The sequence below is a fragment of the Leiobunum rupestre genome, chromosome 5, assembly GCF_980474605.1.
Source record: "Leiobunum rupestre chromosome 5, qqLeiRupe1.1.hap1, whole genome shotgun sequence".
In the NCBI taxonomy this organism is placed as follows: Eukaryota; Metazoa; Arthropoda; class Arachnida; order Opiliones; family Sclerosomatidae; genus Leiobunum; species Leiobunum rupestre.
The window spans coordinates 23420804-23436159 of record NC_143388.1 but is presented as its reverse complement, the minus strand read 5'-3'; the positions used below and the strand labels follow the sequence as shown (position 1 = coordinate 23436159).

Sequence of the window (15356 nt, the reverse complement as noted above, 5' to 3'; positions counted from 1 at the left end):
CTCTAACAGTAAGCTCTTTCCCCCAATCCACCTCACGCTCTAGCAGTAAGCTCCTTCCCCAATCCACATTACGCTCTAACAGTAAGCTCTTTCCCCCAATCCACCTCACGCTCTAACAGTAAGCTCCTTCCCCCAATCCACCTTACGCTCTAACAGTAAGCTCTTTCCCCCAATCCACCTCACGCTCTAACAGTAAGCTCTTTCCCCCAATCCACCTCACGCTCTAACAGTAAGCTCTTTCCCCCAATCCACCTCACGCTCTAACAGTAAGCTCCTTCCCCCAATCCACCTTACGCTCTAACAGTAAGCTCTTTCCCCCAATCCACCTCACGCTCTAGCAGTAAGCTCTTTCCCCCAATCCACCTCACGCTCTAACAGTAAGCTCTTTCCCCCAATCCACCTCACGCTCTAGCAGTAAGCTCCTTCCCCCAATCCACCTCACGCTCTAGCAGTAAGCTCCTTCCCCCAATCCACCTTACGCTCTAGCAGTAAGCTCCTTCCCCCAATCCACCTCACGCTCTAGCAGTAAGCTCCTTCCCCCAATCCACCTCACGCTCTAGCAGTAAGCTCCTTCCCCCAATCCACCTCACGCTCTAGCAGTAAGCTCCTTCCCCCAATCCACCTTACGCTCTAGCAGTAAGCTCTTTCCCCCAATCCACCTCACGCTCTAACAGTAAGCTCTTTCCCCCAATCCACCTCACGCTCTAGCAGTAAGCTCCTTCCCCCAATCCACCTCACGCTCTAACAGTAAGCTCTTTCCCCCAATCCACCTCACGCTCTAGCAGTAAGCTCCTTCCCCCAATCCACCTTACGCTCTAACAGTAAGCTCTTTCCCCCAATCCACCTCACGCTCTAACAGTAAGCTTTTTCCCCCAGTCCACCTCACGCTCTAACAGTAAGCTCTTTCCCCCAATCCACCTCACGCTCTAACAGTAAGCTCTTTCCCCCAATCCACTTCACGCTCTAACAGTAAGCTCTTTCCCCCAATCCACCTCACGCTCTAACAGTAAGCTCCTTCCCCCAATCCACCTCACGCTCTAACAGTAAGCTCTTTCCCCCAATCCACCTCACGCTCTAACAGTAAGCTCCTTCCCCCAATCCACCTTACGCTCTAACAGTAAGCTCTTTCCCCCAATCCACCTCACGCTCTAACAGTAAGCTCCTTCCCCCAATCCACCTTACGCTCTAACAGTAAGCTCTTTCCCCCAATCCACCTCACGCTCTAACAGTAAGCTCTTTCCCCCAATCCACCTCACGCTCTAGCAGTAAGCTCCTTCCCCCAATCCACCTTACGCTCTAACAGTAAGCTCTTTCCCCCAATCCACCTCACGCTCTAACAGTAAGCTCTTTCCCCCAATCCACCTCACGCTCTAGCAGTAAGCTCCTTCCCCCAATCCACCTTACGCTCTAACAGTAAGCTCTTTCCCCCAATCCACCTCACGCTCTAACAGTAAGCTCTTTCCCCCAATCCACCTCACGCTCTAGCAGTAAGCTCCTTCCCCCAATCCACCTTACGCTCTAGCAGTAAGCTCTTTCCCCCAATCCACCTCACGCTCTAACAGTAAGCTCTTTCCCCCAATCCACCTCACGCTCTAGCAGTAAGCTCCTTCCCCCAATCCACCTCACGCTCTAGCAGTAAGCTCCTTCCCCCAATCCACCTTACGCTCTAGCAGTAAGCTCCTTCCCCCAATCCACCTCACGCTCTAGCAGTAAGCTCCTTCCCCCAATCCACCTCACGCTCTAGCAGTAAGCTCCTTCCCCCAATCCACCTCACGCTCTAGCAGTAAGCTCCTTCCCCCAATCCACCTTACGCTCTAGCAGTAAGCTCTTTCCCCCAAACCACCTCACGCCCTAACAGTAAGCTCTTTCCCCCAATCCACCTCACGCTCTAGCAGTAAGCTCCTTCTCCCAATCCACCTCACGCTCTAGCAGTAAGCTCCTTCCCCCAAACCACCTCACGCCCTAACAGTAAGCTCTTTCCCCCAATCCACCTCACGCTCTAGCAGTAAGCTCCTTCTCCCAATCCACCTCACGCTCTAGCAGTAAGCTCCTTCCCCCAATCCACCTTACGCTCTAACAGTAAGCTCTTTCCCCCAATCCACCTCACGCTCTAACAATAAGCTCTTTCCCCCAATCCACCTCACGCTCTAGCAGTAAGCTCCTTCCCCCAATCCACCTTACGCTCTAACAGTAAGCTCTTTCCCCCAATCCACCTCACGCTCTAACAGTTAGCTCTTTCCCCCAATCCACCTCACGCTCTAGCAGTAAGCTCCTTCCCCCAATCCACCTTACGCTCTAGCAGTAAGCTATTTCCCCCAATCCACCTCACGCTCTAACAGTAAGCTCTTTCCCCCAATCCACCTCACGCTCTAGCAGTAAGCTCCTTCCCCCAATCCACCTCACGCTCTAACAGTAAGCTCTTTCCCCCAATCCACCTCACGCTCTAACAGTAAGCTCTTTCCCCCAATCCACCTCACGCTCTAGCAGTAAGCTCCTTCCACCAATCCACCTTACGCTCTAACAGTAAGCTCTTTCCCCCAATCCACCTCACGCTCTAACAGTAAGCTCTTTCCCCCAATCCACCTCACGCTCTAGCAGTAAGCTCCTTCCCCCAATCCACCTCACGCTCTAACAGTAAGCTCTTTCCCCCAATCCACCTCACGCTCTAGCAGTAAGCTCCTTCCCCCAATCCACCTTACGCTCTAGCAGTAAGCTCTTTCCCCCAATCCACCTCAAGCTCTAACAGTAAGCTCTTTCCCCCAATCCACCTCACGCTCTAGCAGTAAGCTCCTTCCCCCAATCCACCTTACGCTCTAGCAGTAAGCTCTTTCCCCCAATCCACCTCACGCTCTAACAGTAAGCTCTTTCCCCCAATCCACCTCACGCTCTAGCAGTAAGCTCCTTACCCCAATCCACCTTACGCTCTAACAGTAAGCTCTTTCCCCCAATCCACCTCACGCTCTAACAGTAAGCTCTTTCCCCCAATCCACCTCACGCTCTAGCAGTAAGCTCCTTCCCCCAATCCACCTTACGCTCTAACAGTAAGCTCTTTCCCCCAATCCACCTCACGCTCTAACAGTAAGCTCTTTCCCCCAATCCACCTCACGCTCTAGCAGTAAGCTCCTTCCCCCAATCCACCTTACGCTCTAGCAGTAAGCTCTTTCCCCCAATCCACCTCACGCTCTAACAGTAAGCTCTTTCCCCCAATAAACCTCACGCTCTAGCAGTAAGCTCCTTCCCCCAATCCACCTTACGCTCTAACAGTAAGCTCTTTCCCCCAATCCACCTCACGCTCTAACAGTAAGCTCTTTCCCCCAATCCACCTCACGCTCTAGCAGTAAGCTCCTTCCCCCAATCCACCTCACGCTCTAACAGTAAGCTCTTTCCCCCAATCCACCTCACGCTCTAACAGTAAGCTCTTTCCCCCAATCCACCTCACGCTCTAACAGTAAGCTCCTTCCCCCAATCCACCTCACGCTCTAACAGTAAGCTCTTTCCCCCAATCCACCTCACGCTCTAACAGTAAGCTCTTTCCCCCAATCCACCTCACGCTCTAACAGTAAGCTCCTTCCCCCAATCCACCTCACGCTCTAACAGTAAGCTCTTTCCCCCAATCCACCTCACGCTCTAAAAGTAAACTCTTTCCCCCAATCCACCTCACGCTCTAACAGTAAGCTCCTTCCCCCAATCCACCTTACGCTCTAACAGTAAGCTCTTTCCCCCAATCCACCTCACGCTCTAACAGTAAGCTCTTTCCCCCAATCCACCTCACGCTCTAACAGTAAGCTCTTTCCCCCAATCCACCTCACGCTCTAACAGTAAGCTCTTTCCCCCAATCCACCTCACGCTCTAACAGTAAGCTCTTTCCCCCAATCCACCTCACGCTCTAACAGTAAGCTCCTTCCCCCAATCCACCTCACGCTCTAACAGTAAGCTCCTTCCCCCAATCCACCTCACGCTCTAACAGTAAGCTCTTTCCCCCAATCCACCTCACGCTCTAACAGTAAGCTCTTTCCCCCAATCCACCTCACGCTCTAGCAGTAAGCTCCTTCCCCCAATCCACCTTACGCTCTAACAGTAAGCTCTTTCCCCCAATCCACCTCACGCTCTAACAGTAAGCTCTTTCCCCCAATCCACCTCACGCTCTAACAGTAAGCTCTTTCCCCCAATCCACCTCACGCTCTAGCAGTAAGCTCCTTCCCCCAATCCACCTTACGCTCTAACAGTAAGCTCTTTCCCCCAATCCACCTTACGCTCTAACAGTAAGCTCTTTCCCCCAATCCACCTCACGCTCTAACAGTAAGCTCCTTCCCCCAATCCACCTTACGCTCTAACAGTAAGCTCTTTCCCCCAATCCACCTCACGCTCTAACAGTAAGCTCTTTCCCCCAATCCACCTCACGCTCTAACAGTAAGCTCTTTCCCCCAATCCACCTCACGCTCTAGCAGTAAGCTCCTTCCCCCAATCCACCTTACGCTCTAACAGTAAGCTCTTTCCCCCAATCCACCTTACGCTCTAACAGTAAGCTCTTTCCCCCAATCCACCTCACGCTCTAACAGTAAGCTCCTTCCCCCAATCCACCTTACGCTCTAACAGTAAGCTCTTTCCCCCAATCCACCTCACGCTCTAACAGTAAGCTCTTTCCCCCAATCCACCTCACGCTCTAACAGTAAGCTCTTTCCCCCAATCCACCTCACGCTCTAGCAGTAAGCTCCTTCCCCCAATCCACCTTACGCTCTAACAGTAAGCTCCTTCCCCCAATCCACCTCACGCTCTAACAGTAAGCTCTTTCCCCCAATCCACCTCACGCTCTAGCAGTAAGCTCCTTCCCCCAATCCACCTTACGCTCTAACAGTAAGCTCTTTCCCCCAATCCACCTCACGCTCTAACAGTAAGCTCTTTCCCCCAATCCACCTCACGCTCTAGCAGTAAGCTCCTTCCCCCAATCCACCTTACGCTCTAACAGTAAGCTCTTTCCCCCAATCCACCTCACGCTCTAACAGTAAGTTCCTTCCCCCAATCCACCTTACGCTCTAACAGTAAGCTCTTTCCCCCAATCCACCTCACGCTCTAACAGTAAGCTCTTTCCCCCAATCCACCTCACGCTCTAACAGTAAGCTCTTTCCCCCAATCCACCTCACGCTCTAACAGTAAGCTCCTTCCCCCAATCCACCTTACGCTCTAACAGTAAGCTCTTTCCCCCAATCCACCTCACGCTCTAACAGTAAGCTCTTTCCCCCAATCCACCTCACGCTCTAACAGTAAGCTCCTTCCCCCAATCCACCTTACGCTCTAACAGTAAGCTCCTTCCCCCAATCCACCTCACGCTCTAACAGTAAGCTCTTTCCCCCAATCCACCTCACGCTCTAACAGTAAGCTCTTTCCCCCAATCCACCTCACGCTCTAGCAGTAAGCTCCTTCCCCCAATCCACCTTACGCTCTAACAGTAAGCTCCTTCCCCCAATCCACCTCACGCTCTAACAGTAAGCTCTTTCCCCCAATCCACCTCACGCTCTAGCAGTAAGCTCTTTCCCCCAATCCACCTCACGCTCTAACAGTAAGCTCTTTCCCCCAATCCACCTCACGCTCTAGTAGTAAGCTCCTTCCCCCAATCCACCTCACGCTCTAACAGTAAGCTCTTTCCCCCAATCCACCTCACGCTCTAGCAGTAAGCTCCTTCCCCCAATCCACCTTACGCTCTAACAGTAAGCTCTTTCCCCCAATCCACCTCACGCTCTAACAGTAAGCTTTTTCCCCCAGTCCACCTCACGCTCTAACAGTAAGCTCTTTCCCCCAATCCACCTCACGCTCTAACAGTAAGCTCTTTCCCCCAATCCACTTCACGCTCTAACAGTAAGCTCTTTCCCCCAATCCACCTCACGCTCTAACAGTAAGCTCCTTCCCCCAATCCACCTCACGCTCTAACAGTAAGCTCTTTCCCCCAATCCACCTCACGCTCTAACAGTAAGCTCCTTCCCCCAATCCACCTTACGCTCTAACAGTAAGCTCTTTCCCCCAATCCACCTTACGCTCTAACAGTAAGCTCTTTCCCCCAATCCACCTCACGCTCTAACAGTAAGCTCCTTCCCCCAATCCACCTTACGCTCTAACAGTAAGCTCTTTCCCCCAATCCACCTCACGCTCTAACAGTAAGCTCTTTCCCCCAATCCACCTCACGCTCTAGCAGTAAGCTCCTTCCCCCAATCCACCTTACGCTCTAACAGTAAGCTCTTTCCCCCAATCCACCTCACGCTCTAACAGTAAGCTCTTTCCCCCAATCCACCTCACGCTCTAGCAGTAAGCTCCTTCCCCCAATCCACCTTACGCTCTAACAGTAAGCTCTTTCCCCCAATCCACCTCACGCTCTAACAGTAAGCTCTTTCCCCCAATCCACCTCACGCTCTAACAGTAAGCTCCTTCCCCCAATCCACCTTACGCTCTAACAGTAAGCTCTTTCCCCCAATCCACCTCACGCTCTAGCAGTAAGCTCTTTCCCCCAATCCACCTCACGCTCTAACAGTAAGCTCTTTCCTCCAATCCACCTCACGCTCTAGCAGTAAGCTCCTTCCCCCAATCCACCTCACGCTCTAGCAGTAAGCTCCTTCCCCCAATCCACCTTACGCTATAGCAGTAAGCTCCTTCCCCCAATCCACCTCACGCTCTAGCAGTAAGCTCCTTCCCCCAATCCACCTCACGCTCTAGCAGTAAGCTCCTTCCCCCAATCCACCTCACGCTCTAGCAGTAAGCTCCTTCCCCCAATCCACCTCACGCTCTAGCAGTAAGCTCCTTCCCCCAATCCACCTTACGCTCTAGCAGTAAGCTCTTTCCCCCAATCCACCTCACGCTCTAACAGTAAGCTCTTTCCCCCAATCCACCTCACGCTCTAGCAGTAAGCTCCTTCCCCCAATCCACCTCACGCTCTAGCAGTAAGCTCTTTCCCCCAATCCACCTCACGCTCTAACAGTAAGCTCTTTCCTCCAATCCACCTCACGCTCTAGCAGTAAGCTCCTTCCCCCAATCCACCTCACGCTCTAGCAGTAAGCTCCTTCCCCCAATCCACCTTACGCTATAGCAGTAAGCTCCTTCCCCCAATCCACCTCACGCTCTAGCAGTAAGCTCCTTCCCCCAATCCACCTCACGCTCTAGCAGTAAGCTCCTTCCCCCAATCCACCTCACGCTCTAGCAGTAAGCTCCTTCCCCCAATCCACCTCACGCTCTAGCAGTAAGCTCCTTCCCCCAATCCACCTTACGCTCTAGCAGTAAGCTCTTTCCCCCAATCCACCTCACGCTCTAACAGTAAGCTCTTTCCCCCAATCCACCTCACGCTCTAGCAGTAAGCTCCTTCCCCCAATCCACCTCACGCTCTAACATTAAGCTCTTTCCCCCAATCCACCTCACGCTCTAGCAGTAAGCTCCTTCCCCCAATCCACCTTACGCTCTAACAGTAAGCTCTTTCCCCCAGTCCACCTCACGCTCTAACAGTAAGCTCTTTCCCCCAATCCACCTCACGCTCTAACAGTAAGCTCTTTCCCCCAATCCACTTCACGCTCTAACAGTAAGCTCTTTCCCCCAATCCACCTCACGCTCTAACAGTAAGCTCCTTCCCCCAATCCACCTCACGCTCTAACAGTAAGCTCTTTCCCCCAATCCACCTCACGCTCTAACAGTAAGCTCCTTCCCCCATTCCACCTTACGCTCTAACAGTAAGCTCTTTCCCCCAATCCACCTCACGCTCTAACAGTAAGCTCTTTCCCCCAATCCACCTCACGCTCTAGCAGTAAGCTCCTTCCCCCAATCCACCTTACGCTCTAACAGTAAGCTCTTTCCCCCAATCCACCTCACGCTCTAACAGTAAGCTCTTTCCCCCAATCCACCTCACGCTCTAGCAGTAAGCTCCTTCCCCCAATCCACCTCACGCTCTAGCAGTAAGCTCCTTCCCCCAATCCACCTTACGCTCTAACAGTAAGCTCTTTCCCCCAATCCACCTCACGCTCTAACAGTAAGCTCTTTCCCCCAATCCACCTCACGCTCTAGCAGTAAGCTCCTTCCCCCAATCCACCTTACGCTCTAGCAGTAAGCTCTTTCCCCCAATCCACCTCACGCTCTAACAGTAAGCTCTTTCCCCCAATCCACCTCACGCTCTAGCAGTAAGCTCCTTCCCCCAATCCACCTTACGCTCTAACAGTAAGCTCTTTCCCCCAATCCTCCTCACGCTCTAACAGTAAGCTCTTTCCCCCAATCCACCTCACGCTCTAGCAGTAAGCTCCTTCCCCCAATCCACCTTACGCTCTAACAGTAAGCTCTTTCCCCCAATCCACCTCACGCTCTAACAGTAAGCTCTTTCCCCCAATCCACCTCACGCTCTAGCAGTAAGCTCCTTCCCCCAATCCACCTTACGCTCTAACAGTAAGCTCTTTCCCCCAATCCACCTCACGCTCTAACAGTAAGCTCTTTCCCCCAATCCACCTCACGCTCTAGCAGTAAGCTCCTTCCCCCAATCCACCTTACGCTCTAACAGTAAGCTCTTTCCCCCAATCCACCTCACGCTCTAACAGTAAGCTCTTTCCCCCAATCCACCTCACGCTCTAGCAGTAAGCTCCTTCCCCCAATCCACCTTACGCTCTAGCAGTAAGCTCTTTCCCCCAATCCACCTCACGCTCTAACAGTAAGCTCTTTCCCCCAATCCACCTCATGCTCTAGCAGTAAGCTCCTTCCCCCAATCCACCTTACGCTCTAACAGTAAGCTCTTTCCCCCAATCCACCTCACGCTCTAACAGTAAGCTCTTTCCCCCAATCCACCTCACGCTCTAGCAGTAAGCTCCTTCCCCCAATCCACCTTACGCTCTAACAGTAAGCTCTTTCCCCCAATCCACCTCACGCTCTAACAGTAAGCTCTTTCCCCCAATCCACCTCACGCTCTAGCAGTAAGCTCCTTCCCCCAATCCACCTTACGCTCTAACAGTAAGCTCTTTCCCCCAATCCACCTCACGCTCTAACAGTAAGCTCTTTCCCCCAATCCACCTCACGCTCTAGCAGTAAGCTCCTTCCCCCAATCCACCTTACGCTCTAGCAGTAAGCTCCTTCCCCAAATCCACCTCACGCTCTAACAGTAAGCTCCTTCCCCCAATCCACCTCACGCTCTAACAGTAAGCTCCTTCCCCCAATCCACCTCACGCTCTAACAGTAAGCTCTTTCCCCCAATCCACCTCACGCTCTAACAGTAAGCTCCTTCCCCCAATCCACCTTACGCTCTAACAGTAAGCTCTTTCCCCCAATCCACCTCACGCTCTAACAGTAAGCTCTTTCCCCCAATCCACCTCACGCTCTAACAGTAAGCTCTTTCCCCCAATCCACCTAACGCTCTAACAGTAAGCTCCTTCCCCCAATCCACCTCACGCTCTAACAGTAAGCTCTTTCCCCCAATCCACCTCACGCTCTAACAGTAAGCTCTTTCCCCCAATCCACCTTACGCTCTAACAGTAAGCTCTTTCCCCCAATCCACCTCACGCTCTAACAGTAAGCTCTTTCCCCCAATCCACCTCACGCTCTAACAGTAAGCTCCTTCCCCCAATCCACCTCGCGCTCTAACAGTAAGCTCTTTCCCCCAATCCACCTCACGCTCTAACAGTAAGCTCTTTCCCCCAATCCACCTCACGCTCTAGCAGTAAGCTCCTTCCCCCAATCCACCTTACGCTCTAACAGTAAGCTCTTTCCCCCAATCCACCTCACGCTCTAACAGTAAGCTCTTTCCCCCAATCCACCTCACGCTCTAGCAGTACGCTCCTTCCCCAAATCCACCTCACGCTCTAGCAGTAAGCTCCTTCCCCCAATCCACCTCACGCTCTAACAGTAAGCTCTTTCCCCCAATCCACCTCACGCTCTAACAGTAAGCTCTTTCCCCCAATCCACCTTACGCTCTAACAGTAAGCTCTTTCCCCCAATCCACCTCACGCTCTAACAGTAAGCTCTTTCCCCCAATCCACCTCACGCTCTAACAGTAAGCTCCTTCCCCCAATCCACCTCGCGCTCTAACAGTAAGCTCCTTCCCCCAATCCACCTCACGCTCTAACAGTAAGCTCTTTCCCCCAATCCACCTCACGCTCTAGCAGTAAGCTCCTTCCCCCAATCCACCTCACGCTCTAAGGGTAAGCTCCTTCACCAAATCCACCTCACGCTCTAACAGTAAGCTCTTTCCCCCAATCCACCTCACGCTCTAACAGTAAGCTCTTTCCCCCAATCCACCTCATGCTCTAGCAGTAAGCTCCTTCCCCCAATCCACCTTACGCTCTAGCAGTAAGCTCCTTCCCCAAATCCACCTCACGCTCTAACAGTAAGCTCCTTCCCCCAATCCACCTCGCGCTCTAACAGTAAGCTCCTTCCCCCAATCCACCTCGCGCTCTAACAGTAAGCTCCTTCCCCCAATCCACCTCACGCTCTAACAGTAAGCTCCTTCCCCCAATCCACCTCACGCTCTAGCAGTAAGCTCCTTCCCCCAATCCACCTCACGCTCTAGCAGTAAGCTCCTTCACCAAATCCACCTCACGCTCTAGCAGTACGCTCCTTCCCCCAATCCACCTCACGCTCTAGCAGTACGCTCCTTCCCCCAATCCACCTCACGCCCTAACAGTAAGCTCCTTCCCCAAATCCACCTCACGCTCTAGCAGTACGCTCCTTCCCCAAATCCACCTCACGCTCTAGCAGTACGCTCCTTCCCCCAATCCACCTCACGCTCTAGCAGTAAGCGCCAGCCCCCAATCCACCTCACGCTCCAACTGTAAGCTCCTTCCCCCAATCCACGGCAGGATAAGCATTCCTAATTGAAATGCTTATTTTGCAAGTTGTTTGTTTAGTGAACATAGTGACGTCAAAAAAACCGTCAGCCACATCTGCCATGATAAGCATTCCAAGTTGAGGTATGGATTCCTGATATATATAATAGCACTTGTATCAAGAATGAAGTCATGTACCTAAGAATAAAGTATTGCAGAAATTCTAAGCACTACACCCTAGCATACTTTGTGGCGAAAGGTCGTCTGCTTTTGATTTTCATAACACTCTTCCAAACACACGATAGCCATCTATGTTTACGTTGTGTTTTAAAATGCAGACGAACTTTCGCAAAAAAGTAGGTGAGGACTCAGACCACTTAGATCTAACTATAACAAAAAATCCTGTAAAAAGGCTTATATTTTTTAAAGTCGAGTGATGCGACATCTGTTGTCAGTTCCTATAACCTTTGAATGTGCTTCGTAAATGAATATTTAGTTAAAGCATATGTAACATAATCACTCATAAGTATGCCGTAAAAGAATTTTGGTTAATGAAACCTTGTTCACGGGATATGACGTAAATTACGTCACTTACAATTCCGTGACGAAATACGCGTCATCAACTTTACTGATGGGAAACGGAAGTTAGTGAGAATTCCTCGCGCGTTTCTGGCTTTGACCTTGTCAAGTTTAGCTCGTACCTCGCGATCCCGTGATTTCATTTCCATGGTAACCTTTTCAATAGCGCAAGGATTATAAGCATTTTTGCATTTTTGGGTCCGCTTAATGTATGATCCGCGTGAAACAAGGTCTCATTGAATTTTTTCAATGGAAATGTTATACAGAGGCATACTTATGAGTAATTATGTTACATATGGTTAAAGTAACGAACATTTTATGAATAATTACAAATAATAATTTTGAAAGTTCGAGTGCAATTAAAATTTAGTTGAAATATTGTATATTTTACGAATCATTATAAATAATTACAAGACACCCTCAAAGTTTATTTTAATGGACCCATGATGGTGCCACCAAAATGTATTAGCTGGTTTAAGATGACCAATATCTTTAGTGTAGCGATACAAGTCCAGTTAGATATAAGAGGTCTGATGCGAGGATCGTACCAGGAGCTAATGGCTTTGCCAAAACTACATTTTTATGTACACTCTGTTCAAAAAGTCTTTGCCCGTGGGAGATTTCGAACATTTTCGCCCGTCATTTCTTTTATAGTTGCATCAAGTCGAAGCGGACATCGGTAATAGATTAATAAAATGTTTAGCTACAAATTGGCCAAAATAATTTTCTGAATAGACTTATAATTTCGCCTATTTTAGCCTAAAAGAGGGGGTGTCAACTTTTTTATTTTTGATCTCAGGTCATTTTAAACCCGATTTTCGTGTTCTCCGGGGTTGATTTATATTTAGAAAGTGTTGGAATTATTGAAATCGACGCATTGGTTCAAAAGATATTCACCAAAGACGTTTTCACAGAAATTGAGAAATATCTAAACATCTCACCAAGCCATTTAAAATAATAAATGTTTTCATGTGCTCATTTGAGAAACGAACAGAGGCGACGCCAGAAAATATTTATGTTAACCTTCAATTTGTTACATATTTAGAATTAAACAAAAAATATTACTTCTAGGAACTATAGATGGCGACAAAACCCGTCAACATATATTATTTTAAATGGCTTGGTGAGATGTTTAGATATTTCTCAATTTCTGTGAAAACGTCTTTGGTGAATATCTTTTGAACCAATGCGTCGATTTCAATAATTCCAACACTTTCTAAATATAAATCAACCCCGGAGAACACGAAAATCGGGTTTAAAATGACCTGAGATCAAAAATAAAAAAGTTGACACCCCCTCTTTTAGGCCAAAATAGGCCAAATTATAAGTCTATCCAGAAAATTATTTTGGCCAATTTGTAGCTAAACATTTTATTTATCTACTACCGATGTCCGCTTCAACTTGATGCAACTATACAAGAAATGATGGGCGAAAATGTTCGAAATCTCCCACGGGCAAAGACTTTTTGAACAGAGTGTACCTGAATGTATTGATACTCTGTCAAAGAAAAATATAGGACCTTTGGTACGTCTTCTTACAGACGATCAAAACTATTCTTTGGTGTCTGGCGATTGCTTGCAATATATCCGTCCTTTACGGCGTCTTCGAATGGAACAAAGCGAACCCAAGTAGCACAGCGATCCACGCCATGTACTTAGGAACACACAGGACCGCTTGGGCCGTGGGTCTCGCTTGGGTCGTAATTGCCTGCTCGACGGGTAATGGTGGAGTGGTTAATTCCATTCTGTCTTGGAAACTTTTTATACCTTTGGGAAGGACTACGTACCTGGCATATTTGATACATCCTATCATTCAGTTGGCCTACAGTGGTATTATTAGAGAAAGAGTCATGTATATGGATTATTCTCACGTAAGTTATCTACAAGGTGAATTGTTTTCAGTCTTACTTGAAGTTTGTGGTTTTCGAATAGGTTGTCATGTACCTCGGCTTTCTGGTGATTTCTTACGGATTCGCCTTCGCTGGTTCATTGGCTTTTGAGGCGCCATTTTTAGGGCTTGAAAAGATTTTGTTGCCCAAACGGGGTAAAAAGGAACCCGAGATCCTGCCGGCCCCTGTCGCTATTAACGGACACTCAAACGGTGTTGTAAATAAAGCTTTCGATGAAAAGCTATAAATATCGCGTTATATTTTTGCCAATACAAAAATAAAGGCATTTTATGTAAATTATATGTATAAGCCTATCTGTATTATTCTATTTTATGGTTCTATTTAAATAATTTCAATAAATGTGTTAATATTTAATAACCTCAGCTATCGTAATGTAATAACCTCGGCTATCTTAATATTTAATAACCTCAGCTATCGTAATGTAATATCCTCGGCTATCTTAATATTTAATAACCTCAGCTATCGTAATGTAATAACCTCAGCTATCGTAATGTAATATCCTCGGCTATCTTAATATTTAATAACCTCAGCTATCGTAATGTAATATCCTCGGCTATCTTAATATTTAATAACCTCAGCTATCGTAATGTAATAACCTCAGCTATCGTAATGTAATATCCTCGGCTATCTTAATATTTAATAACCTCAGCTATCGTAATGTAATAACCTCGGCTATCTTAATATTTAATAACCTCAGCTATCGTAAAGTAATATCCTCGGCTATCTTAATATTTAATAACCTCAGCTATCGTAATGTAATATCCTCGGCTATCTTAATATTTAATAATCTCAGCTATCGTAATGTAATAACCTCAGCTATCGTAATGTAATATCCTCGGCTATCTTAATATTTAATAACCTCAGCTATCGTAATGTAATATCCTCGGCTATCTTAATATTTAATAACCTCAGCTATCGTAATGTAATAACCTCAGCTATCGTAATGTAATAACCTCGGCTATCTTAATATTTAATAACCTCAGCTATCGTAATGTAATAACCTCGGCTATCTTAATATTTAATAACCTCAGCTATCGTAATGTAATATCTTCGGCTATCTTAATATTTAATAACCTCAGCTATCGTAATGTAATATCCTCGGCTATCTTAATATTTAATAACCTCAGCTATCGTAATGTAATAACCTCGGCTATCTTAATATTTAATAACCTCAGCTATCGTAATGTAATAACCTCAGCTATCTTAATATTTAATAACCTCAGCTATCGTAATGTAATAACCTCGGCTATCTTAATATTTAATAACCTCAGCTATCGTAATGTAATAACCTCGGCTATCTTAATATTTAATAACCTCAGCTATCGTAATGTAATAACCTCGGCTATCTTAATATTTAATAACCTCAGCTATCGTAATGTAATAACCTCAGCTATCGTAATGTAATATCCTCGGCTATCTTAATATTTAATAACCTCAGCTATCGTAATGTAATAACCTCGGCTATCTTAATATTTAATAACCTCAGCTATCGTAATATTTAATAACCTCAGCTATCGTAATATGTAATAACCGCTCAGTTAGCGTAATATGTAATAACCTCAGCTATCGTATTATTTAATATCCTCAGCTATCGTAATTTTAAAGTGTGTTCAGTTGAATCATCGACCAACAATCTAAGGGAACTCACTGTACAGGCTTTAAAAAGCACGAGTTAAAACTGAGAATAGGAAAATAACGCTTAATTTTAGTTCAATGTGGACCAACTTGGCGTCGCTGAAGTTGATTTCCGACGTAGTTTCGTAGAGAAGCTGAAGCGTAAGAGGGTTTACGCATGGATACAGTGTCCATGGTTTACGTTAAATTTTGACATGATTAGGCTTATTATGTTTTAGACCTTTTATTTTTTAAATTGGTTTTTAAACCATTGTGTTAAGTAAAAATAAATAGTAAGCCGCATATGACTGAGGTTTTTTAATGAAATATACTAGAAATACTGGAATCCATTTCATTTCTAAACTTAAAAAGTTTATGAACAAAATCTAACCTAACTTTCTTGCACAGCGGCGGCGTACAGTTTTTTTTTGGGGGGGTACAAAGATTCGAAAATGGTTGTCTTGGCGGGAACCGATAGCGCTAGA

At 47.4% G+C, this 15356-nt stretch overlaps 1 protein-coding gene across 1 annotated transcript in view; it reads left to right on the top strand.

The window, feature by feature from the left end:
* LOC149943855 (nose resistant to fluoxetine protein 6-like) overlaps positions 1-13619 on the top strand; it is a 30586-nt gene extending 16967 nt beyond the window's left edge. Inside the window, exons 13-14 of the mRNA XM_090174980.1 lie at positions 12889-13218; positions 13280-13619. Coding sequence (XP_090031106.1) covers positions 12889-13218; positions 13280-13483 — 534 coding nt within the window. The 3' untranslated portion in view covers positions 13484-13619. The remainder of the gene's footprint in view (positions 1-12888; positions 13219-13279) is intronic.
* Positions 13620-15356: the final 1737 nt, after the last annotated feature.